Source organism: Aquarana catesbeiana, linkage group LG05 (assembly GCF_042186555.1).
Source record: "Aquarana catesbeiana isolate 2022-GZ linkage group LG05, ASM4218655v1, whole genome shotgun sequence".
NCBI lineage: Eukaryota > Metazoa > Chordata > Amphibia > Anura > Ranidae > Aquarana > Aquarana catesbeiana.
The window spans coordinates 248004416-248031227 of NC_133328.1; the positions used below are offsets into that span (position 1 = coordinate 248004416).

General features: G+C 44.4%; 1 protein-coding gene across 1 annotated transcript in view; it reads right to left on the reverse strand.

The window, feature by feature from the left end:
* Positions 1-26812, reverse strand: part of ACAA1 (acetyl-CoA acyltransferase 1) — a 98343-nt gene that overhangs the window by 23107 nt on the left and 48424 nt on the right. The window contains exons 7-11 of the mRNA XM_073630687.1: positions 15259-15339; positions 12541-12731; positions 7663-7842; positions 7507-7562; positions 4572-4717 (exon numbers count right to left, since the gene is read on the reverse strand). Coding sequence (XP_073486788.1) covers positions 4572-4717; positions 7507-7562; positions 7663-7842; positions 12541-12731; positions 15259-15339 — 654 coding nt within the window. The remainder of the gene's footprint in view (positions 1-4571; positions 4718-7506; positions 7563-7662; positions 7843-12540; positions 12732-15258; positions 15340-26812) is intronic.

Genomic DNA, 26812 nt, shown 5'->3' on the forward strand with positions numbered 1-26812 from the left:
TGAAGCTCATAATATATACAAAGATCCCTCCAGTAGGTTCATCATCTTGCAGGGTTCCTTACAGGGTAAGAGGGTTACTATAGCCAACGTGTATGCTCCTAATGATTCTCAAGCATCATTCTTTAAGACCTTTTTCCAGGTATTGGACAAATATAACTTCCCTCATCTATTTTTGGGAGGGGATTTCAATTTGGTGGCGCATTCTGCCATGGATAGGAGCAGAATAGGCAGCACCTGTAACGCCTTCCCTAAAACTCTAAAGTCACTACTACACTCTCATAATTTGGTGGACTCTTGGAGAGCACACAATGTTGGGGCCAGAGAATACACTTTTTATTCCCACCCTCATGACAGCTACTCCAGATTGGACTGTTTTGTACTCCTATTCTACCTCAGCTGCCATTCACTCCTGCCCTTGGTCTGATCACCAGATGGTGTCCCTTGACATTTCCCACATTGGCCTCAAACCTTCCGTGGCTGGATGGAGACTGAATGAGTCTCTCCTCATGGGCCCTATCATTGTCTCAAAACACTTAGAAGACTACTTTGCCAATAATAATGTAGAAGATGTATCGCCCACCATCCTCCGGGCAGCCCATAAGGTGGTAATCAGAGGTCATTTAATACAGATAGCTGCTGAAAGGAGGAGAGAAAGACTGATTGATATTACTAAACTAACTTCTGAGCTTGATAAGTTATACCACCTACATTCACAGAACCACTCCACAGATCTCTTACAACAAATTAACGACACTAGATTTGAACTGGACAAAATCCTCTCTGAACAGATGGAAAAGGCCCTTAGGTGGTCGAAGGCTAAGTTTCTGTTACACAGTAACACGGCATCGGCCATGTTTGCAAGGAAACTCAATCAATCCATCCAACCCCCCCATGCTTATAAGTTACGAAATCCTAACGGGAGTTTGGTCTCCCACCCAACTGAGGTCCTTCAGATCTTCTCTAAATTTTATGAAAATCTGCTCCCCCCCCCGCCTCCACTCCTGACCCTGCCCTTAATACATGGCTTGATAATGTCCCTCTTCCCAAGCTAACACAAGATCAACTTCAAGCACTTAATGCCCCTTGCTCGGACTTAGAAATTACTAAAATCATCAAATCCCTGAAACCCTCTAAAACTCCAGGCCCAGACAGGTATTCGGCCCCTCATTACAAGAAATTCACCTAATATCTGACCCCATATTTACAGTCTAACTTTAATCTCATACTAAACAGGTCTGTTTAGAGCATGCATAATAAATACATATTACATGTGTATAGAAGAAAAAAAGGCCATACAAGCACCATTTGGTGCTTGTATGGCCTCTTTTTCTTCTATACACATGTAATATGTATTAATTAATTTATTTATTATGCATGCGCTATTTCTCCAGACTATTTTTGCATTAGTTTATGTATGGTTCCCTCCCCCTCCCTAGCCCTCCTTTGGCTGCGGTTGACCAGAGGAATTGCCCGGCACGGAAAGCCGCCCAGTTCTTCTTACTGGGCGACGTCCTTGGAGGCTGATGGACGTATTACACCTCCGCCCACAGCCTCCATCTTGCCACTCTGGCGGACATGCGCAGTCTGCCGAGATGGCATTCAGTGTCGGTGGACTGGGTGTGCGTGACGCAGCTCTGATATGCAGACACTTGCGCATGCGCGGTGGGGGCCGCGCACACCTAGTCCAGGGAGCAGCATCGTAGGTTTCCCTGACAACCATCCTGGACATCAGCTGTGTGCACTTTGCGCGCCAGCTGACCGGGATTCATTACTCCTTAAATACCTTGACCACACCACTCCCAAACCAGGCATCACTTTGCTGGATTTGGGCGGTGCGGCTGGTCTATTCATTTCTCCTCCAACAAAGGTATTGACTATCTATTTACTCACTGTTAATCTGTATATTCCGTATTAGCTCATACTTGGACAAAGCAATGTGTCATCCAGTCTCACTGATAGAAAAAACACTGAGTCTCCTTTACAATATACTTCTCTTCCTATGTCCATACAGATTTACATACTTCCTCATCTCCACTTTATCTATACATGTAGACTCAAATTTTTACTTGCTATATATGCAATATCCCAATTTCATTTACTCTAGCTACTGACACTACCATCAATTTATTTGCTTATATTAAGCTAATATTCCATTGCTCAACTATATTGAGATTAATTCACTAGTACCTGTATGTGAATATCTCTATGTTGGGACATGTTTATCATCTGCTTACAGGCTTATTTTTTGAATTTTATTTGTTATCCCTATTAAAATATGCATGTAATCAATCAACATTTACACGCATTTATACGTACACATTTATACCCCCCCCCCCCCCCCCCCCCCGCATACGTCCTGTATATTCTATGCTTTATCCTATTCCTATTTCCTTACCTTGTACTAACCACACTATATTATGGAGATTTATATATTCAGTCTACTTTTTCTTTACTCCCAGGGTTCCTTTTTTGCCTCAGTATATTCCTTTGGCCATACCGCTGTCATGGAGTGCAGAAGGGACCTCCCCCTCTCCTAAGGATACTAATACTCATCTCTTTTTGCATACATCACTCTGATGCCCTCTTATTGACCCCAAGACAGCCATTCCACCAACCCAAATTTTTGGTGCTACTCTAATTGCAAGCTTTTATGTGACCCAACGAAACATTGTCAAACAACTCTATCAACCAACCTATGTAAGTGCCATAATACTAAAGTGTTAAATTTATAATCTTCTATGAACCTGTATGCCTTAGGTTTGTCTAACTGACTTTCTATATATTTAATTTCATCTTAGATGAACTCCTCCCAATTTCCTACACCCCTGAAGGACTAGATATATTTACCGAAACGCGTTGGGTGTGAGGAGATTTTGTTATATATTTTTTCATGGCGATTTATATGCACTGTATAGATTAACCAATGTTTCCTTATAACTGTTTTTAATGTATGTCTATAAATAAAATTTATGTACTTTTATACATTTTTCTATACTCCGTTATATATATTTCTCTTACATTATATGAATCGAGTGCCTTAAAAGTCCATTCAGGGGAACCTTTTGCACTTTTGTCTCTGGCCATACCTCGAACTAACCTTAGAAAAATTTGGATTCCCTATCTATCTTACTTGGGGATTAAATTGGCACCTTCTCTCCACAAGTTATACTTAGCTAACTAACCCCCAGCATTCCCCCAAGTTTAGACAACTTTTAATCGCAATCAATTCATACCACATCACCTTTTTAGGCAGGATACAGGCGATAAAAATGTCGATCCTCCCCAAACTTATTTTTCTTTAGAGCCCTCCCAAATTATGTGTCTCGACAAATGATTGAATCCATCCAAAGAGATATAAACAAATTTGTATGGCACAATAAAAAACCCAGATTAGGTAAGCAGATGATTTACAGACCCCGGGCCCGAGGAGGATTGGGCCTTCCCAATCTTTGGCACTATTACCTCTCAGCTAGACTCATACAGTTGGCTCAATGGCCTGTCCCCCCTCTCTGGATCCCCTGGCTCAGTTTTGAACGCTCCTCCATAGTTCCTTACTCTTTACCGGGATTATTATGGGCCCCTGCAATCCGTCCAAGGGATATCTCCTCCTTTAATTCAGTGGTGGGTCAATCCTTACACCTGTGGTCCCTTTACAAAATAACGTTTTCCCTACTCCCGCCTTACCCCAAATAAGCCTCGTTTGTTGGCAATCCATCATTTATAGCTGCGTTTCCTAACCCTAACTCCTTTGCCCTATGGATTTCCAGAGACCTTGTCACGCTTGGCTCCCTCCAGAAGGGTGGAGTGCTCCACTCCTTTTTATCATTACAATCCTCTCACTCCTTACCCCCGGTCAGAGATTTACAGATATTTGCAGATCAGACATTTTTATAATTCACACTTATCTAAGCCAGACTCCTCACCTATTAACACATTTAAGGGTCTCTGTGGCCCTACATCCAGAGACAAAGGGATAATCTCACTGTTATATAATTATCTGGGAGGCTTAGGCCTCCCGGACAAATCCTCTGCCATGATCCAATGGGAGGCAGAGACTGCCTAATCAGCAGCTGGCTCAACCTCTCAGCACACAGCTGAGAGCCAGAGCCAGCCGCTCCCACCCCTTCTGCAGCCCGGCGCTGCAGCGAGTGCTGGAGGGGCGGAGCTGACCTTTTCAACCTTATATAATCACACACATAGGTTGGACTTGTGTCTTTTTGTTCGACCTCACCTACTATGCAACTATGTAAATATGTAAGATAATAATCTGCTAAACTTACTTGCTGCAGCATGGCATTGCATGCCACTGCTGAGTCTGTAAGCTGCAAGAATCAACAGATCCTTTTCCATCCTCAATTTCCTCAGAGGTTCTCTTCCTAGCGACTAACTTGCAGGCATATTTTTAGCTCCTAAGGACCGGCTGAGATTCGAACAGTCTATGGCCAGCCTAAGAACTCAGTTGCAGACAACTTGTCTTCAAAGACCCAAAATGTATAAGAAAACAGTGGGTGGTTCAACCAAAATCTGAGCTTTCAGCTTTGCACAGAAACCCAGACTAGAAAATGTCATACCTTTTCCCCATTCTCTTGAGCTCATTCAGTAAAGTGACTGTCTGTCGAGCTCCAGTGCAGCCCAGAGGATGCCCAAGGGCTATGGCTCCTCCATTGGGGTTAACTTTCTCCAAGGGAATGCCCAGCTTCTCCACGCAGTACACCGCCTGCATACACCAAAGAAAATAAACTGTGTTTTAAAGGAAAACTATTACTACTACACTCCAGTCTTTTTGTGTGTGATGGAATGCTAAAATACAGCAAGCTCATACAATCCTATTTCACATCAGTCATAAACATAGAGAAGCCCTGGGAAGCAGAACAAGCACAGCCCTCTTACATCCCGCAATGCACCTCAGCTGGTTGGCAGGACTGCATTGTGGGATGCAGAGTCTACTGGAAACCATGAAGCTGCTTTGGAAAAATTGGGTGCAACTGTATATGGAGGAAAATATGGGTGGGACTTTAAATGAGACACATAAAGAATATATGTCTCCATTCCTAAATCAGTAACAAGAGGGAAAAGTTTGGGACTTTAGATGAGGCATATGACAGATCATTGGGTAAATATGTATAAACGTATTTACTGTCAAGGAAGTAAACCGAGCACATAATAGTAGTCATGCAAAATTTCATGTCCCCAACATGAAAACATGTCATATATAAAAACACCTGTACATTCCAGCACATGCCAGTTGCCGGTATACAGGGCTCCATATGATAAAATAATAGGTGGTAACAGGTCAAACTGTGAGAGTATAAAAAAAGAAATGATATAATAGAGTCATAACTACATCCTGGATATACCCGATGCGTTTCGGGGGTACAAACCACTCTTCAGGGGCGGATGCGTCAACATGTCTGAAAAAGACATAAGTACCAATAAATCTAATAATTTGACTCAATAAGAGGTATATATGGATATATCATAAAAAAAGGGAGGGATATTAAATCCTGATAGCTTACATGGGGCCGAAAAGCAAAAACATGCGGCATTATCAAACAAGGAGCCTGTAGAGTAGTCTGTCCTGGGAGCTGAGGCATGGGACAACTGGCATGTGGTGTTTTACCAAGCACATGTGTTTATATATGACGACGTTTTCATGTTGGGGACATACCGTATTAATTGGCGAATAACACGCACCTTCATTTTAAGAGTAAAGTTTCAGGAAAAAAATGTATTTTTTAAATAAACAACTTTGAATTAAAATAAGGGTCAGTGCCCATCAATGCAGCCTGATTAGTGCCCATCTGCAGCCTCCCCATCTCCCATCAATGCAGCCTGATCAATGCCCATCTGCAGCCTCAATGCAGCCTGATCAATGCCCATTTTTAGCCTCAATGCTCATTTGCATGCTCATCATCGCTCATCAATGCAGCCTGAACAGTGCAGGAAATCACCGAGCCGTCATCTCCTGTTTACTCGGCTCTCAGTCGGCAGTCACACACACAGTCCTGTCTCTGCCATCGGCATTGGACCAGCTCCTGTGATAGACAGAACACTGGTCTAATGCCGATGGCGGAGCCGGGACTGTGTATGTTATACGAGAGCCGAGTGAGAGCCAAGGAACAGGAGATGACAGCTCAGTGAATACCGGCGACGCTCGTCCCCCTCCTTCCCCTCTGAGGTACACCGATAAATACGGTATATAACATTTTTTGCATGTATACTATTATGTGCTAGGTTTACTCCTTTGACAAATAAATATGTTTATACATTTTTACCCAATGGTCTGTCATATACCATATGCATCTAAAGTCCCAAACTTTTCCCTCTTGTTTGGGTGCAATTGAGACAATTTGAAAAATGTAATTGTCTTTGGCAAGTACTAAATGAAGCCTGTTAATACATAATGTAAGATTTGTGAGTGCTGGTTTCCTTTAAAGTGCAGCTATACTCTACCATTACTGCGCAAGTCCCATATTGCTATAAAACACAGTCAATATGTAAATAAAGGTTGCCGTGACTTAGTAGGTTTGAGGGGTCATTCTGCCTGCCAGGGTGGATAAAAATCAATGATAAAAAAAGATTTTATCAAATTTAATTTTAATAAAAATGCTTTTGCAGTAAAAATCTAAAGATAGTTTTGTATTAAGATACATTAATGATTTAGTTTATTCAGCATGAAATGGAGCTTAGTTATGTAGCATGAGGCTCTATATTCTGCAATATTTTCATTTTTGGTAAACTCATTCAATGTATCCAAGCTTTGCAAGCTGAGATGACATGCACTGCATTGATGCATTCACATAATTTCACAGTAACCATGACATAAAACAAAGTTAAGGAATATTCATTTACCCCATTGTTTTGCACTACACTATGTACACTACAAACTGTATGATTGAATCGGTTCAGAGAGCACTGTTTTACTAACCTGACAACTTATTATTCTAAATAGGAAACCTTCATTTTGTTTTGCAAATATTAAAGATTCTAACTACCAGCAAGAATGAGTCCATACATTTAAAGAGCACCTGTCATTTCAGTGCTATTGTCAGTGGGGAGGCAGGCATTGCCAGGGTTATTGTTAGGCAAAGCCAGCATGCTGAAAAATATGGCAACTATGGTGACAGTTTTGGCGACTGGTGACAGACTGAGCTAAGTTTGCATTTCTCATAAGCTGGCAGCTGTTAACACAGTCATATTATCGGCTAAATTGCTCAATATCTGGGATTTTGCACTTTCCTAAACTCTGTTTTTCTAAAGTTCTTATTTTGTATAATCAATATCAGTGCAGGTAATCAAATATAAAAATACCAGATTTACGTAAGATGCAGCACTAGTTTAAAGAGTTTACTAGTTTTAACTACTTATTCAAAAATCAAATGCAGTTTAAATACAATAAATTATATTTAGTACATTCTGTAAAACCTGTTTGAAGCTGAAAAGGTTGTGTTGTCGTTGGGCACCTGATGCATTAGTTGAAATAGTTCATCAGAGAACAGAACTCACCTGACTGGCAAATGCTTCGTTAATTTCATACACATCAATATCATCAATTGTGAGACCTGTAGGCATAAATACATTTTAAAATATTTATATCATTTATATTATCACACTTTACATTAAATAGTCTGCAGTTAACAGAACAAACCAGTTAATACCTACCTGCTTTCTCTAAAGCCACAGGTATAGCATATGCTGGTCCTATCCCCATAACATCAGGAGGGACCCCCACTACAGCAAAGGACCTTAGCACCCCCATGATAGGAAGGCCCAGACGCGTAGCTGTTGATCGTCTAGCTAGCAAAACTGCTGCAGCTCCATCACTAACTTGACTGGCATTGCCTGTACACATGGGACAAAAAAAGTTGACTTTATACTTTAAGTTGTTTTTTTTTTTAAACTCCAGTGATAAAAAAAAAAAAAAAATGAGCAGCTGAAGTTTGCTTATAGAAGAAATAAATACAAACAAATTATGATTCAAAGTCATTGTGGCAGAGGGGTAGCAGCATGAAACAACTGGTCACTTTAAAGACTGCATCTGTAGGAAATTCAAAGTATGATGCGCAAAATTAACTAGATACTGTACTTTATTTGCAGTATAGAAAAACATAGATAGTATTACAACATAGACAGTTGTAGGCAATCTTTACTCTTGACATTGTTAGCAAGAAATCAGGGGCCTAGATAAAAGTGGGTTCAAATATGCTCTGCTCTCCAGAACATGTGCTGTGCAGCAGCCATCGCTAACAGCCGCCGGGCACCTGAAGAACAGCGGCCATTCCTGCCACCTGTCAGATTCAAAAAAAAAAAAAAGTGTGAGCTAAGGCAGTTCAGATCAAGGGAGGCCTTCTTTAGAGTCTCCTTGGCTCCAGCTACATGATGTAACTGAGAGGGGACTTCTAACTTTGAATTGCCTGGTTTGGTGAATTTATATAGGAAGGGAAAGGTAATTCTATGTTGTACTCTGTCTACTGAACTGTTCATTATGCTTTTCTGACCCCTGCACCCTCTGGGTTACATACAACCGATTAGACTCTTGCTGCTGCGTTACTGTGTAGCGCCCCAAGTTTTAAGCCCCCTTCTCCTTTTAGCCGAATTCGGTCACACCCATAATTTGCTGCAGCGTGCTGCTTAACTATTCTCTACATGTCCAAGGCTGACTCTGTTGGGCAACTATTCATTTTAACATGCAGGCTGGTGTCCATTCTATGCCAGTGGTGGGGAGCGGTGCCTTGTATTGTAACAACGCAATGCAGGTTTACCTTTTTTCAGTTTGATTGAAATGTCAAAGTAACATTTCATTTGTTTATCTAACGCAGAAAACAGTACACACAGATGAGCTACAAATGTCAGGTGAGCTTCGTGTACTGCAACCCACCTGAACGTAGCATTGCAGTGTGAGCAGGGCACATTGTTTTCTATGTGCCCTTATGTGGTGACTGCATAGCGTGAACATGCCCTTAAAGTGGTTCTAAAACCTAATAATTGTTACCTTAATGCATTCCTTGCATTAGGGTAAACATTGTTTAGGTATTAGTATTCCCCCTTACCCCAACTTTTACTTACCTGAGCCCTCATTTGATTCAGCACAGTGCACACCTGCACCTCCTCTCCCCTCACTTCCTGCTCTCACTGGTTTTGCTGAGGCAATGGGAATTGCTGCTATCAAAGCCAGTGACAAGGCAGCAGGGGGCAGGGCTAAGTCCCGCTGTCCATGTCCACAGACAGTGAGGCTCAGGAGCAAGCCTGCATGAATACACCCATAGAAAGCGGCTTTATAACGCGCCAAAGAGGAGGAGCCAGGTGCGCCTAGCTGGGGGGCCCCAGAAGAGAAGGATTCGGCCACTCTGTGCAATTTCATTGCACAGAGCAGGCATGTATAAACCTGTTTCTTATTTAAAAGAAAAATCCAAGCTTTAGAATCACTTTAATTTGCAAGCCCCCCATTTAATCCAGTCAGGTCTTCATTTACAAAAATATATATTTTAATAGTACCTGAATTTTTGTACTAGCTGCCTGTAATCCTCTGCAGACCCCTTTCACAATTATACAGCCAGGCTTTACTGCACTACAGTGTTATAGCTTGGGGACTGAAGAACAGAGCACAGAGATATCATCAGAGTGCTGCTGCTTCTTCACTGTCCTATCACAGTCTTGACCAATCAGAGAAAAGTAAATAGACAAAACTTAGCTATAATGTTTGTCTGGCTTGTGTGGATTAGAAAATTAGCTTTGCAGTGAGTCTTTCAACGTTTAACGTTTTTGCAATAGCGTTTTTTCTCCAATGGATCGTTACAATGGAACGTTAAACGCTGGTGAGCCACGTTTTCGAGCGTTTATGAGCGTTTGGCGGTTTTTGTGGTCAGAAAAACGACTCCTGAACACGATTTTATGGAGCTCAGAAAACAGCCCATAAACTCCAGTGCTGATAAACACGTCCATGTGTGCATGGACACATAGGATAACAGAGGGGAGTTTTTGGGCTGTTAAAAAAAACGCCAAAACTCTCAAAAAGGGCCGTTTATGAGCTTCAGTGTGCATGGAGCCTTATGCATTTCAATTGTGATTCAGCTTATCCACATCAAGAACAATAGTTTTATTACAGGTACTTCTATAGCGCCATCAATTTATGCAGTGCTTTACACATATGTATTGTATATTCATATCAGTCCCTGCCCTCAAAGAGTTTACAATCTAAGATCCCTAACTCACATACATACATACTAGGGCCAGTTTAGACAGTAGCCAATTATCGGAGTACCCAGAGGAAACCCACGCAACCACAAGGAGAATGTGCAACCTCCGTGCAGGTACTGCCATAGTTGGGTTTCGAACCAATTAACCTAGTGCTGCCAGGCAGAAGTGCTAACCACTTAACCTCTGTGCTGATGTATTGCAGCTTGCCAGTCCTTAAATGTTGCAGCTGAATTGATTATCTTTTAGGCTTTTTTCCTTTCATTTATCTTGTAATCCTGCCAGTAACACACTTCCCACCCTTAGGTGAATCAATTACTGTACTGGCTCCATGGCTGAAACTAGAAGGGGGGATGCTCCAGCGCCAACTTCGGGAGCATTTTGGGGGCCAAATTGTGAGACCAGATAACTGTCGGGTTGACACTTTGCTGACACCAGCTTAGCTCACTGCAGGGATATGGTGGCCGCCGGCTGGTTGTATCGGGCTGAGTCTGACTGACTTACAGTTGTAACTTGTCTGTCACACACAGACTCACTGACCGAAGGAGCCGAGTGCTGCAGACAGTGCTGCCTGCCTGCACCTAAAGAGAGCTGCCGAACAAACTGGACGGGTGGCTGCTCGATATGTGACAGGCGCCTGCACCACACTGCCGCTGATAGCAGGGCTGGGGGAACTGGGATCGGACAAAACCTGCTGACTGCTGGAAGGGAGCGAGTGACTCGGAGTGAGAACCAGCTGCCCTGCTGCTAAATATTCGATGCAGGCACAGGTAGGAGGCGGAAGCAGCAGTATCCAGGGGCAGGCTTACATGGTGTCAGTGAAACTGACACTGTCTGTCCACACTCCACAGTCCATCCAGATATGTATGTAGTATCTGAGACTTTGTAATGTGATCCGAGTTCTGTTCTGTGTGTTCCAGCTTGGTGTCTAAATCCAAAGATAGATCCAGGGTTAATGATTATCAATATCATCATCAGTGATAATATAGAGGTAGTGGCAGTGTGGCACAGCGGGCAACGGTACCTACAGTGTCCCCTCTTACTTCAGATCCCCCCTTACAATAGTGCCTTTCCTACATTAGAGCTTCTCCATACAGTGCCCCCATTAAATCAGTGTATTTCCCTCTTACATCAATTTGCCCGCTCCAATGATGTGAGCAGGCAAATTGATGTAAGAGGGGGATACGCTGATATAAGGGGGACACTGAGGTATGGAGAAGCTCTAATGCAGGAAAGGCACTATTGTAAGGGGAGAAACGTTGTAAGGGTAGGATCTGAAGTAAGAGGGGACACTGATGTAAGGGGGGACACTGATGTAAGGGGGGGATACGCTGATGTAAGGAGAAGCTCTAATGCAGGAAAGGCACTATTGTAAAGGGGGGAATACACTAAAATAAGGGGGGGGGGGTGGAACGTTGTAAGGGGGTGGAATCTGAAGTAAGAGGGGCACTGAAATGCGGAGATGTTCTAATGCAGGAAAGGCACGATTGTAAGGGGGTCACTAAAAAAAAAGGGGGGGGCAACGTTATAAGTAAGGGGACACTGATTTAAGGAGGGACACTGATTTAAAGGAAGGCAGTATTTTAAGGGCGGGGGGATTGATGTAAGAGTGGGCATTGATATAAAGAGGGGCACTGATGTAAGAGCGGACACTGAAGTAAGGGGGGAAACTAATATAAGGGGGGACTCTGATGTAAGGAAGGACACTGCTATAAAGGGGGATACTAATGTAAGATGGGGCATTGATATAAGGGGGGACACTGATGCAAGGAAGGCAGTATTTTAGGGGGAAGAATGTAAGGTGTGGCATTGATATAAAGGGGGACACTGATGTAAGGTTGGACTCTGATGTAAAGATGATTCTGATGATAGGAGGGACTCTGATGTTAGGGGGACACTGATGTAAAGGGGGGGCAATGATTTAAGGGGGCCACTGATGTAAGTGGGACACTAATGTAAGGGGGGCACTGATATAATATAACAATTTTGTAATAATAAAAAAAAATTTTTTTTTTTAAATTCAAATTCAAATTGTAAAAAATAATTACATTTCTATATTAACGTATACAGTATTACTATTCTTTTCTCTCCCTGCCTCTGAAGGTTTACCATGAGAATACTGCTCTAAAATGTTGTCAATACTGTGAAAGCTTTCTGCCACTTCCACCCAGTGGTTTTTAACATTAAATTGGTTTACGTTTATCCACCGCCAAAGAGCATCTTATCCACTTAAAACCACATGGAGGAAATTTCAAACACATCATGAAATATACAGTATAGCACCATAATTAAATGACACAACTGCTTGTCATAGGTAAAAGGGCACAAATGAGCCAAGCTACATACCAGCAGTAGTGCTCCCATCTTCTTTAAAGGCTGGTTTAAGTTTTGCCAGCCCCTCCAGGGTGGTGCTTGGCCGGATGCCATCATCTTCACTTACTGTGATGGTCCTTGTATTGCCTTGATCATCAGTGATTGTGGTGGTTACAGGAACTATTTCAGCCTTGAAGCGGCCTGCCCTTTGTGCAGCTGCAGCCCTAAAATCGAGAGATTAAATTAGAGATCTCTTTGCATGCTGCGTTGTATGTGTGAAGAGGACTTTCATAGTGAAGTGAACAGGAAATCTCACACTACACAGAGAGCAGCAGCATAAGACCACTGTCATGAGAAGCATAATCTGCTCTTATGATATACAAGGGTGTTGATTTATTAAAGTAGTAGAGCATGTCATTTTTACCAAGCTTCGTGAATGAAGTAAAGCTGTGTTGACATACCCAATCACATACAATAAAAAATACTTTTTCGGACTCACTATAAAATCCCTTTTATGTGTTTAATGGACGATAGGGTTCTTTTCATTTAGATCATCACCAACTGGGTATAGTGCCACCTGCAGAAGTGGGACACCCACTACAACTACAAAAAAAAAAAAAAAAAAAAAAAAAAGACAGGCTACATCAAGGAACTAGCTAGCTCCATGCCAAAAAAACAGGTTTGGACTTTGAGTTGAATGATTAATATTTTTTAATTCAATATGATATGTTAGTTATTCATTTGTGCACTTACACTTTATTCTTGTATACCTAATTGTTTTGGTGATTCACATAGTAATTATCACATGTTATATCAACATTTAAGGGAACAGCGCACCATTTTTTACATATTTTCAACAGTCTAGTATTCAGATTTATTGGGTCGCAGCAGTTGTCAATATTGGCTAAATGCAATACTTTTTTTCTTAGATTTGTAAAAAGGCCAAAAAGAACCCTTGGGCAGACACTGCATATGCAGTAGGGGCTCCATGGGGTTGCTACACTGCAATATATGCTTACCCTCCAGTAAAACATTTGCCACGGGTACTATACTGGATTGAAGTAGAGGGGATTCTGGTGACGCCTTTGGCTCCAGATTAGCCCTGCAGGTCATGATACGTGAATCTTAAACCTCTTGTAGTGGACACTCCTTGGTGCCCACTTCGAGAAGAACTGCTGTCTCAAAGCACTATTTGGTTGAGCCAAGTCCTGAGGGATAGGGGGGTTATCTAATGCAATCATCCAAACTATGCTTAAGGCTCACAAGGCTACGTCTTGTAAGATTTATAGGAAGGTTTATTTTGCATGGTGTAAATCCCTAGGGGTATGCCCTCATTGTTTCACCATTGCCTGTCTCCTGGCTTTTTCTTAGCCTGGGGTGGAGCAGCGGTTGGCCTAAGCACAATGATGGGTCAGGTGTCAGCTTTGGAACTTTTATTTAAGGATCTTCTGGCATTGCTGCTGCGTGTCCTCTGTGAGCAGGAACAGCTTGGCTTTGCCTTCGACACCTGGGGTAGGATCGACGGTGGGAAGGCACTGCATGGAACAGAACTGCTTAAAAGCAAAGAGTTGCTCGTTTTGTGTCATCCAGGTATAAGCTGGTCTCGTTGTTACAAAAACTGCCTTTCAAGGATAGCAGAGAGATCCCGCTGTTAAAACTTTCTCGGAAAGTGTCTCTTTCTATTAGCCATTGACTGTTCTTGAGGTGTTGAACTTCCCTACCAAGTTAAAAGCTCTACTGCTAGCCTATTCATAAAAAGGCATCACATGCAAGTATGTGAGAAGCTTTACTATTTTTTTCCTTTCACCAACTTTTTAGTTTTGCTTTCAACAAATTTTTATCTAAGTGAAAGTATCTTTTTAAAATAAAAATTTTTTTTAAAAAAAGCAGAACCCATCTTCATGATTTGGGCAATCCACATCAGGGTTCATTCACACCATAAAACTGTGCTGTACTGCAATGCAGGGCAGCTCACATGCATTATCAAATCATGTATACTCTGACATATTGCCTATACAATAGACTCACTGCTTATGTACTATATGCATATTCTCAAGTCACCCTCCATAAGGGTTGAGGAATAACAGTTAATTTGTTTTGATGCAAGTAAACCAGATTTTTTTTTTTTTTTTTAATGCTTTAATTTACTTGTCTTGAAAAGACACCAATTAATGTGTAATACAAATAGGGTGGGGTGAAGTTTGGCAACTTTACACTGGGCACAGGGCAACCTTTGCATAAGCACCGGGAACCACAAGTTTCCGGTTACAGAGCATTTGACAAGAGCAGAAAGTCAAGTGCATCCTGGGATTTCCACCAAGCATCTATTTCTCATGTTTGCAAGGTGAGCGCCAGGTTGTAAGTTCATACATCCTTGGACATATAAGCAGTCAGATCTTGATAGAACGGTCAGTAGAAGAAAAAAAGGAAAAGACCAATTACCCAAGCAAAAAAGAGGAGTCTCACAAAAGTGAGTGGGGTTATACAAGTGTGCACTATGGGTGGCACCAACACAGTGTACAGTGTCATCTGAAGGTAGTCTGTCTATATCCCATGGTCTAATAATACAAGTTCTGTGTCCTGTACTGTATGATTAAAATATAAAAATGTCTGTGTTCTGTGGTGAGCACCGAATGATCACCAGCTGCCCTGTATCAAGAACAGCAGACCAAACACAGTACAGTCCATAATTTTCACAGTAATATAAACAAATATATGATTAGGTATTTAAAGACACTAAAATGTGTTTACTTTTGTTGAGATGCCAGGGAAAACATATCTTGTTTCTGTCTGCTGACTCCAAACTGTTCAGCCACATTCTCTGATGTAATCCTACAATAAAACAATTATAAAACATTTAAAACCGTCACTATAACATAGCCAGTGCTTTTCAAATATAATAAAGTTTGCAAATCCCAATACAGGGGTAGGCAACCTTTTGAGCACAGTGTGTCGAAAAAATGTTTTCAAAGAAAGTGAGAGTGCCGATTTCATAACAAAAAACCTTAGTTAGACTTACTGGTGATTGTATTTCTACGAGCCTTTCAGGACAGCACCTTGGAGAGAGCGTAGCTCCACCTCTTCACAGGAAACACTGCGTCAAAACGCCCTTTTTAAAGACAGCTGCTTCCACCATGCCTTCAGTTATTACCGAGAAGACCTCCGACATACTGGAAGATATAAGCAGACAATTACCAAACCCCATAATTATACTTTACATATGATAACCTAGGGAGGGAAGTAGGCTGCTGTCCTGAAAGGCTCGTAGAAATATCATCACCGGTAAGTCTAACTAAGGTTTTCTCCCTTCGCCTTTCAGAACAGCACCTTGGAGATGATAACCGAGCACTTACTTCAGGGTGGGACCACTGCCTGCAAAACCTTCCTACCAAAGGATTGGTCTGAGGCTGACAGTAGATCCAAACAGTAATGCCTTAAAAGGTTGAAAAACTGGACCACGTGGCAGCTTTACATATTTGCTCAGGTGATGCCCCGGTCCTCTCTGTCCAAGAAGCCACCACTGCCCGCGTAGAATGAGGCAAGATTCCTTCTGGAGGTTCCAGATCTAAGGATAGGTAAGCTTCTTTAATGGCTTGTTTCAGCCATCTTCCTAGGGTACATTTGGAGGCTCTACTCCCCTTGCGACTTCCCTTCCATCAAGACAAAGATGATTTCCTAATACTATTTGTTACCTCTAAATACCTAAGGAGACATCTTCTAACTTCCAGAGTGTGGAAGGCCTCTTCACCCTGGCCCAGAAGGCAAGGGACAAAAAGGTAGAGAGAATGACCTCCTGCGTTAAGTGAAAGACCGAGGAAACTTTAGGCAGGAAGGCTGGTAGATATCTCATAAAAGGCTCTTGGGTAGATAATGCCTGTATTTCACAAATTCTCCGGCCAGACGTCACCGCGACCAGAAGTATAGTCTTTAGTGTAAGAAATCTTAATGATGCTTCTTCTATTGGCTCAAATGGTGACTTGGTGAGCCCCTGAAGAACTAAAGATAAATTCCACTTGGGAAAACTTATAAGAGGTCCAGGCCTAATTTTTGCCATAGCCCTAAAGAATCTAACTATCAAGGGCTCCCTTGACAGAGTTTTTTCCAAAAAAAAAATGATAAGGCAGCTACCTGCATTTTCAGGGTACTCGCTGCTAAACCTTTCTCCATACCTTCCTGGAGAAATTGTAAAACTGAAATAATACTAAGTAAATTAAAGTTTTTGCTGGAGCACCAGGAAATGTAACACTTCCACACTTTGAAGTAGATATCCCTGGTGACCTTCTTCCTGCAGGCAAGAAGGGTGCTGATGAGCTTTTCTGAGAGTCCCTTTTTCCTTAATATTTCCTCTTCAGAAACCAGGTCGTCAGATTGAGGTAGGCTGGATCTGGATGGAAAATCTGTCCTTGATACAGAAGATCTGCCCTGAGTGGTAATCTCCAGGGGGGTTTCGCTGAGAGTTCTACTAGGGTGGAAAAGCAGGGCCTCTTCAGCCAATATGGGGCGATTAGTATCAGACTTGTAGATTCTGCTTTGAATTTTGCTAACACCCGTGGTATTCGTTGAAACGGAGGAAAGGCGTAAGACAAAGGGAAGTCCCATCTGTGGGCTAACGCATCCACTCCGAGGGCCAGATCCTGCCTCTGAAAAGAGAAGAAAGCCAGTGTTTTTGCATTTCTTTGATTTGCAAAGAGGTCTACTTGAGGAGAGCCCCACTTCTTGGAGATCATCACAAATAACTCCTGGTTTAGAGACCACTCTGCTTCTCTTATTTCTCTCCTGCTGAGGAGATCCGCCAGGGTGTTTTCCGTGCCTTTTAAATGGACTGCGGACAACGAGGCCAAATTCTTTTCTGTCCAGCTCAGGATCTGACGAGCTAGCTCCATCAGAGTCTTGCTCCTTGTGCCCCCTTGTTTTGCTAGGTATAATACTGCCGTCATGCTGTCCGACAGTACCCGGACATGTTGACTTTTTAGAAACTGCTGGAAACAATGGAGGCTTAGGTGAATAGCCTTCAATTCCCTCCAATTTGAGGATCTTCTTGCCTCTGGTTTGGACCATACCCCCTGAGTTGTTCGTTCCTCAAGGTGAGCTCCCCAACCCCATGCACTCGCATCTGCTGTCAACCTGCGAGTTGCCGGGAAAGACCATGGGAGACCCTTTGAGGTGTTTTTCCACCACCAAAGTGATCTTTTTGCCTTTACCCCTATCTTGAACTTCTTTTCCAGAGGTTCCTGGTGTGATCAGTTCAGAAAAATGTCCGCCTGTAGGGGCCGAGCATGAAATCTGGCCCACTGTACTGAGGGGATTGCTGCTGTCAATAGACCTAGCACAGACATGGCCTGCCTTACGGACACCTCTGTGTTGTTTTGAAGTATCTTCAGAGCCATATGCATCTTTTCCACCTTTTCTTGAGGGAGTAAGATTCTTTGTTTTACTGAGTCTATTTCGTACCCCAGAAACCATACTCTTTGAGAAGGTATCAGATTTGATTTCTGGAGGTTCAGAAGCCAGCCCAAACCATTAAGATGTGCTTGGGTTACTTGCAGGTTGACCTCTACTTGATCCTTTGAGTCGGCAAACAGCAGCAAATCATCCAAGTAGGGAACTATTGAGATCCCCCTCAGTCTCAGAGACTCTAGGGTTTCTGCCATCACTTTCGTGAATACCCAGGGAGAGAACGACAGACCGAAAGGCAGAGCCCAGAACTGCAGGTGCCAAATCTTCCTTCCCCCCAGATTGACAGCCAATCATAGGAACTTCTGTGATGAGGCTGCGGTTGGTATATGGAGATCAGATCGATAGACACCATGTAACATCTGGGGGTAAGTAGATTTCTCACAGAGAAAATTGTATCCATCCTGAATTTTTTGTATTTCATGGACTGGTTGAGAACTTTCAGGTTGAGAATCAGCCGAAATTTTCCTGAAGGTTTTTTTACCAGGAAAATGTGGGAGTAAAACACCTTCCCCTCCTGATCTATTGGTACTTGGGAGATGACCTTCCCCTCCTGATCTATTGGTACTTGGGAGATGACCTTCCCCTCCTGATCTTTTGGGACTTGGGAGGTGACACCTTGTTGCATCAATTCTCCTAACATAGATCTCATAGCCAAGGCCTTCTCCTGATCCTTTGGAAGGTTTGTCACATAAAACCGACTCGGAGGTGCTTGTAAAAACTCCAGCCGATATCACTGACGGATTAAATTCAGGACAAAAAGGACTTTGTTACTCTTTCCCAGGCTGGCAGGAAGTCCTCTAGCCTCCCGCCCACTGGGAGATAGTTACTGCTTTTTTGGGGTCTACTCTGGAGGTCTAAAGAGCACCTCTCCTCTGCCTCTCCCTTTTTGAGGGTTCCAGGGCCTTTTCTGGGTTTGATCCCTTTCTTTATGGGCTTGTTGAAAAGGACGAAAATTCTTCCTTTGCTTCCCTGCTTTATTTTTCGGTGGGAAAGCCTTTTTCTTATCCGCTGTCCTATCAAGGACTGCCTCTAACTCTGGCCCACAGACCAGGTCACCTGTGAAAAGAATCCCACAAAGTTTTACCTTTGATGCGGAGTCTCCTGACCAGGTTTTTAGCCAAAGGGCCCTCCTGGCAGAGTTAACAAGTGCTGAGGACCTGGCCGACATCCTGATGGATTCGGCTGAGGCATCAGCCATATATTTTACCGCTCTCAACAGGATAGGGAAGGACTCCAACAGATCTTTCCTAGAAGTACCTGCTACCTCATGACCTTTGAGTTGTTCCAGCCAACACTCCATATTTCTAGCAACAACTGTAGTGGCCATCGCCGGTTTAAGGTTAGATAGGGACGAGTCTCAGGCTTTTTTAAAAGTGCATCTGCTCTTTTATCCATGGCATCCTTCAATACGCCCATATCCTCAAATGCCAAGTCCGTCCGTCTGGACACCTGAGAGAAAGCAGCATCAATTTTTGGTTTCTTGTTCCAAACTAACGCTTCGTCCTCTTCAAAAGGAAACCTTCTTTTGAGAGCTTTGGAGAAAATAACTGGCCTTTTTCCGGATCCTTCTATTCTTTTTTGATCGTATCTGACAAAACTTTGTGGACAGGAAAGACTATGTCTGGCCTCCTCCAGGCCCTGATACATTTTATCGTGTATCGATAGCTGGGTTTTCTCTTCCTGAATCTCCAAGGTGGTATATACTGCCTTAAGTAGATTGCCCACCTCTTCTAGCGTTAGCTTGTACCTAGAAGATTTATTTTCTTCTTCCCCATCATCCTCCTCAGAATCAATGGTTGAGGGAGGGATACTTTGTTCCTCTTCCTCTGACTCACTCCCCAAAATCCTGGAAGCGGTAGTAGGAAGGCTGGATTGGGAGCTCTCTTGCTGGAACCCTGGCCCTGTTTGTTCAGAAAGGAAACTACTACTACTACTACTACTACTACTACTACTACTACTACTACTACTACTACTACCTACTACCTACTACCTACTACCTACTAACTACTAACTACTACTACGTACCTAGGGTCTCTGCTAGTTCTTTTCTGACAGATGAAAAGAGCTCTTTACACTCCTGTGTAGATTCTTCTCTCACTAAACTTGCGATGCAGGATTTGCACAGCGGTTTGGACCAGGAGTCCCTTAATGGGTTCTTGCATGAAGGGCATTTTCTCCCTGTTGCCCTCTCTGACTTAGCGGTGGCTTTCTGAAAAATACCAAGACATAACCGCACCCTCTATTAGGGCGACATAAAGCTGCCAACAGAGAGAAACACACAGTACCCACAGCAGACACCCCTAAGTGTCCCAGAGTCTTCCTTCATGCTGAACTGCTAATAGAACTGTCAGATAAGGGTACTCATCGAGGCCAAGATGCTGAGAGCGGTAACCTCTTGAGACTTAGCTCACTCCACTCCTGGAGATAGTACAGGGGGTGAGGGGCACAAAGAGGCACGAGTCACCAGCAGGCTGGGCAGGTCTTGCGTGAAGGTCACCGGCAGGGAGACAGCTGTGCAGGACTGGAAGATGCTGAAGCTCAAGAAGGAGGATGAACAGCTGATCCAAACAACAGGCCGGGGGTCAAACACCGTTGACTAGTAAGAGTCTCTAGATAGGCAAAAACAGTCTAGTGCAAAGGACTGTTAGCAGATCTGTCAGCAGGCTGATGACTTAGTACTGAAGATTGATAGCAAAGTCTGAACAGGCCGAGGGTCAAACACAGGTAACTGGAAGCAAAGTCTGTGAGCAAGCCAGGGGTCGAGCACTGAAGACAATAGCAAAGTCCAGGAGCAGGCTGAGGGTCAATCACTGGAGACAGGAAGCAATATTCGTAGACAGGCCAAGGGTGAAACACAAACACAGGAAGCAAGTGGGGAAGTCCGAGAGCCAAGCCGAGGGCCAGATGCAGGAAGAGATCAGAGCAGGTCAAGGTCAATCCGGGTCACAACAGGTAATCAAGAATCAGGATACAAGCAGGAAACACACGGGGACCTGAAAGACAAACCAGCAATCTGGTCATGGCACAGAGTGGCTTCTATAGGCCAGTGGGAGGCTCATGTTGTGCGCGCTATTGCGTACGCCGTTCCGCTGAATCGCGCATTAGCCGTTTCGCTGTATTGCACAATCATTAACCGAATTGCGCATGCGCATTAGCCGTTTCGCTGTATTGTGCCCAGGGATGCGCCGGAGTGCCGCTCTACTGCGCATGTGCGAAGGAAGGCAGCGATATTGGCGAGACTGGTACTTGCCTCTTTCCTGACAAGAATAGACACAAAGAAAAAAAACACACCCAGTGAGAAAAGGAAAGAGGTGCCACTGCACCTCTCCTACCTGGGTCTGACCAGGAACCTGGGCGCCTGCATCCTCCATTGCTGCTGACGATTCAGCCTCCTCCATTGCGAACGCCGCAGCTGCCGCCTGTGTGCTTTTTAAATAACTTCCTCTATGTGCCAAACAAAAGGAAGTCCCAGCCAGAAGACCCGCCCCTTCCTCCTGCGTTCCAGCAGCCGGTGTTCTGCCGAGAAAGTTCCCCTCGGCGGATAAGGACCCCCCTCTACTGCGCAGGCACAGCGCTTGTGTAGTAGGAACAACAAGGGAGCCACCAAAAAGAGCCAAAGCTGAACACCTGAGTCAGCTGTACATGGCGCCTGCGAGCGAACACTATTTTAATAAAAAAAGTTTGTAACAGGCCCCTCGCGGGCTCACTACGCTCGCCACGCTTTGGGCACGGCCTCGCTGCGCTCGGCATATTATTATTCTAACTCTATATCCACTTGGATGGTGGGGCTTTAACGTGGACATAGGGTAGAATGTAGTGCGCAGGCGCCATGTCCAGCTGACTCAGGTGTTCAGCTTCGGCTCTTTTTGGCGGCTCCCTTGTTGTTCCTACTTCGCAAGCAGTAGGGGGGGGGGCCTTATCCGCCGGAGGAACTTTCTCGGCAAGACACCGGAACCAATTGCTGCTAAGCCCCGCCGGAAGTCTCCTCCCCTAGAACTGACGTCATCCGCCCTCCTGGACTCTGCGCCAACATGCTGAGACCAAGCATGTATACTCAGACCGAGCACACCCGTGGCCCCCCCAAGCACTCTGGGCGGACGACCTCCAGCAGACTATTACCCCTGTAAGTAAGCGAAGGGACACCGGAGCACCCCACTCTCGTGCGGGAAGGAGCTGGGTTGGTCAAAGAATAAAGTAAAGAAGGTACTGCTCAAAAACCCCTCTTGAAGAGAGCGTAGCCCCTCTGGTTTCCCAAGCAGTGCTTCCATGGCAGAGGAAACATTAAAACTGAAGGCACGGTGGAAGCAGCTGTCTTTAAAAAGGGCGTTGTCACGCAGTGTTTCCTGTGAAGAGGTGGAGCTATGCTCTCTCCAAGGTGCTGTCCTGAAAGGCGAAGGGAGAAAAAAAAATGTTAACTTCATACCCTCAATCACGAAAAGGATTTTTCATAAAGTAAATGCTATAAACTACTTGAGTTATAGTGACTAATTAACATCCTGCACTCTCACGCATTAGATCAGCCCCAATTCCTGCACCTTCAAAACTCAGATCACTGTACCCCCTGCAAATCTGTCCCCCCACTGCTCATCTGTCCCCTCACTGTACTACCCTGCACATCTGACCCACCTCTGAACCCCCTGCTCATCTGTCCCACCACTGTAACCCCCTGCACACCTGCCCCGCCACTGTACCACCCTGCTCTTCTGTCCCACCACTGTAACCCCCCTGCTCATCTGCCCCAACAATGTATCCCCTTTCTCATGTGACCCACCACTCCCTGCACATCTGCTCCACCGTTGTACCCCCATGCTCTTCTGTCTCACCACTGAACCATCTTCTCACCTGTCCTAACACTGAACCCATCTGCTCCTTTGCCTCTCCACGGTATCCCACTTTTTCATCTGCCCCACCACTGTTCCCCCTGCTCTTCTATCCCACCTCTATTCCCCCTGCTCTTCTGCCCCACCACTGTAACACCCTGCTCATCTGTCCCACCAATGTACCTTCTTTCTTTCCTTCCCCACCTCTGTACCCCCCTGCTCTTCTGCCCCACCTCTGTACCCCAGTGCTCTTCTGCCCCACCTCTGTACCCCAGTGCTCTTCTGCCCCACCTCTGTAACTCCCTGCTCATCTGTCCCATTAATGCACCTCCCTTTCACATCTGCCCCAACACTGAACCCCCCCTCCCCCGCTTATCTTTTCCACCTCTGTAACCCCCTTTTCATCTGGCACAATACTGAACCCTCCTGCTTATCTGTCCCACCACTGTAACCCCCTGTTCATCTGCCCTATCACTGTACTGTACTCTTCTGTCTCAACGCTGAATCCCCTTCTCATCTCTCCCACCATTGTACCTCCTGCACTTCTGCCCAACCACTGTATCCCCCTGAACATCTGTCCCACCGCTGAACCCCCTTCTCATCGATCCCACCACTGTAACCCCCTTTCTCATCGGCCCCACCACTTTACCTCCTGCACATCTGTCTCACCTCTGTAGCCCCCTGCTCTTCTTCTCCACCTCTGTACCCCCCCTTCTCTTCGGCCCCACCACTGTAACCCCCTGCTCATCTGTCCCACCTCCTTTTTCCTCTGCCCTGCCACTGTACCCCCCTGCACAACTGCCCGACCTCTGTACCCCTCTGCTCTTTTGCCCCACCAGTCTAACCCCCTTCTCATCTGGCCCATCACTGAACCCCCCTTGCTCCTCTGTCCTACCACTGTAACCCCTGCTCATTTGGCCCCATCACTGTAACCCCCTTGCTCCTCTGTCCCACCGCTGAATCCTCTTCTCATCTCTTCCACTACTGTACCCCCTGCGCATCTGCTCCACCATCGCACTCTCCTGCTCTTCTGCCCCACCGCTAAACCCCACCTGCTTCACTGCTGTACCCTCTTCTCATCTATGATATGCACGATATACAGAGTGGTGCAAGGAAGCAGAGATGAGACACATCTACCTGTCCTGGCACACTCATCCCCTCTGATCCACCTCTCGCATCCAGCCCACGTGCTTGTATGTGATGTCACATACAAGCATTTGGAATGGACGCGCAATGATGAGCTCAGGTCAGGGGCATTTTCTGAAAGCAGTGGGCCTGTGTGCAAGATCGGACAGCTGAGAAAAGATGCGCCCCCAAGCGCCGCAGCAAAATTGGTGTTATTTTCATTGTGCTGAATACTGGCTGTGGCTTAAAGGGACACAGAGTGCAGGGGTTCAGTAGTGACGCAGAGGTTGGTAGTAGTAGATGATGCAGAGCTGAGGGGTCAGTATTAAGTGACACATACACACATTTTTATTTTTATCAGCAAAGTTCCCAGAAGCTAAACAGTAATTCCACAAACTGTCACCTGATTGTGGTTTTCTCAATCACAGTGAAATTCCTTCTTTGAGATTGGTAGTGGCAACCAAGGGAGTCATTTTCCTCCAAATGGTGGGTGGGGCTAGCATGACTGTGATTGGCTTTGGCAGTGGCAAATCGCAGTGCTCCTCCTCTTGGAAATAGGGATGCCCCCCAGCAGAACTGCACCCAAGCTCTTCCCTATCACAAGAGCTGACAATCGCAGCTACAACAAAGTTAGATAACCAATGTTTCCCAGTGTGTACAATATGTGGGGGCACAGTGCCCCCCCCCCCCCAGTGCAGGTGCGGCATGGGGAATTGTGAGTTTGGAATGCATTAGCCTCTCACTGACACTTCCCTGCACTGCTCTGCTGTTGGGGAGGGAGTCGCATGCCGGCAAAAGAGGCTTCACGTGCCGCTTGCGGCACCAGTGCCGTGGGTCGCCTACCCCTGCCCTAATAGAAGCCTATTGATTGCTGAGCAACCTGATGTGGGGCACAAAATATCAAGTATCAAGTACATTTATGAACCATACCCTCTAATTGTGTATAAATCAATTATGTTTTAGTTAACCAAAATAATTAACGTGTATGCAGTAATAGAAACATTTATACAGCAGCTTATCAGTCCTTATAAGTGATCGCTGCATTCGTTTTATTTTATTTCTTTATTTTCACCTTGTGAACTTGCCAGTAACACGCTTCCTGTATTAAGGTAACAAAAGCTCACTCACTATAATGTATTTATTGAGCAGCAGTATTGTTATTCTACTACAGGAAGCGTGTTATGTCTAAAAAAAACACCACTCGCTCTCCTCAACTCCATAACATAGGGGGTAGGTGTTCTGGAGTTCACAGACATGAGCCGGGTAGGACTAATATTGTTTGAAATAACTGCAGAGTACACTGGACAGCACTGGGTTTCAACGGGTATTTTTTTGCACTTACTGAAGGATATATTTTGCTTATCTGAACACAGGAGAAATGATCTGGGAAGTATAAACAACGTTTATGGCTTCCAGATCATTTTTTTTTTGGTACTAAAATATTCCTGCTTCAAAGCATGATTTTTACACATGTTTAGCACCATTTAGAGAGTGTCTAATCAAATGCTGGACGCACAGAATTATTTTATATATATTTTTTTTAGAGCAGCTAAACTGTCTGCACCTAGACACAAGTAAAACACACATTGTGAATGGCACCATTGAAAAATCACCACATGCATTTATATGCAAAGAAATGTCCTCTAAATGCACATAAGCGCAGGTTTAAAAGTGCCAGTGTGAAAGAGGACTAAGAATGAATACTCTATCAATAATATGCCTCAAGTACATGTACAACTCCCTGAGAAGCTGCGACTAAGAATACACAAAATAATAGAAAATAGTTACTTCTCATGACTGTTAAAGATAAAAAATTTTTACCTTAAAAGAGGAGTTCCAGTCTCTGAAGTGAAAATTTAAAAAGTCAGCAGCTACAAAAACTGTAGCTGCTGACTTAACAGCAACTCATGGGCTCCCTGTGTCCTCCCTTGCCGGCATATATTCAGTATAGGCACCCGGCTGTGCCAGATTGCCGCTTCACAGCCGGGTGCCCACTGCGCATGCGCCGCTGCACTCTGTGACAAGTCCCATAGTCTTCTGGGACTTGTCATGTGTACCAGAAGACTTTGGGGTTGGGGGGGGGGGGGGGGATTTCAGTTTCCGATCGCCTAAAGGCAAACAAAGCTGAACTGGGAGCGGGTACCTGTCAAAATCAGGTACCCGTGCCCCCCTTCTTCCCAAAAGCTCCATTTCACAAATAGGAGCTGGGGAGGAGGCCTTAAAGCGGAACTTTCCCTTTTGGGTGGAGCTCCGCTTTAAAGGCATTCACTGCATTAAAGCCACCATAGACGGTTTGGATCTTTTTTTTTTGTTTTGTTTTTTTTGTTTTTTATTTTTTAAAATAAAGTTTATTTACGTTTCAAAACCAAAAAAAAACAAACAATAGCAGTACAAGTACTTCAGATAGATAGAGATAATCGTGAAATAAACAGCATCAGACGGTTTAGATCTTAGTCAGTTCAGCAGGAATCGGCCAAGATTTGAGCCATGTATGGGCAGGCTAAATGTACCCAAGTTGATCGCTCGAATCGATCAACTTAGGTACAACCAGGCTGCTGAATTTTACATGTGATTCTCGCTAGTGTTGTTATAGAGGCTAGCAATAATCACTGTGTTCTCCTGGTAGGTGACAGCTTCCCCTGCCGTGAGAACACAATGGCTCTGCAGGTGGGAATCCCCTGTCAACACTGTCTGTGTTGATGGGGTATCAAGCAAACTTATTTCCTGCAACCTGTGGTTGGAGGAAACAAATTTGCTCCGTCTATGGGCTTAAGGTAAAAAAACGTTTTGCCATTTGCTGTGCCCCTCCCCCCAAATACTTACCTGAGTCCTTTATCAATCCAGCACTGTACCTGTCTGCCAGTCTTCTCTCCTCTCTCGGAGCTCTTTCAAGCTTGGCTGAG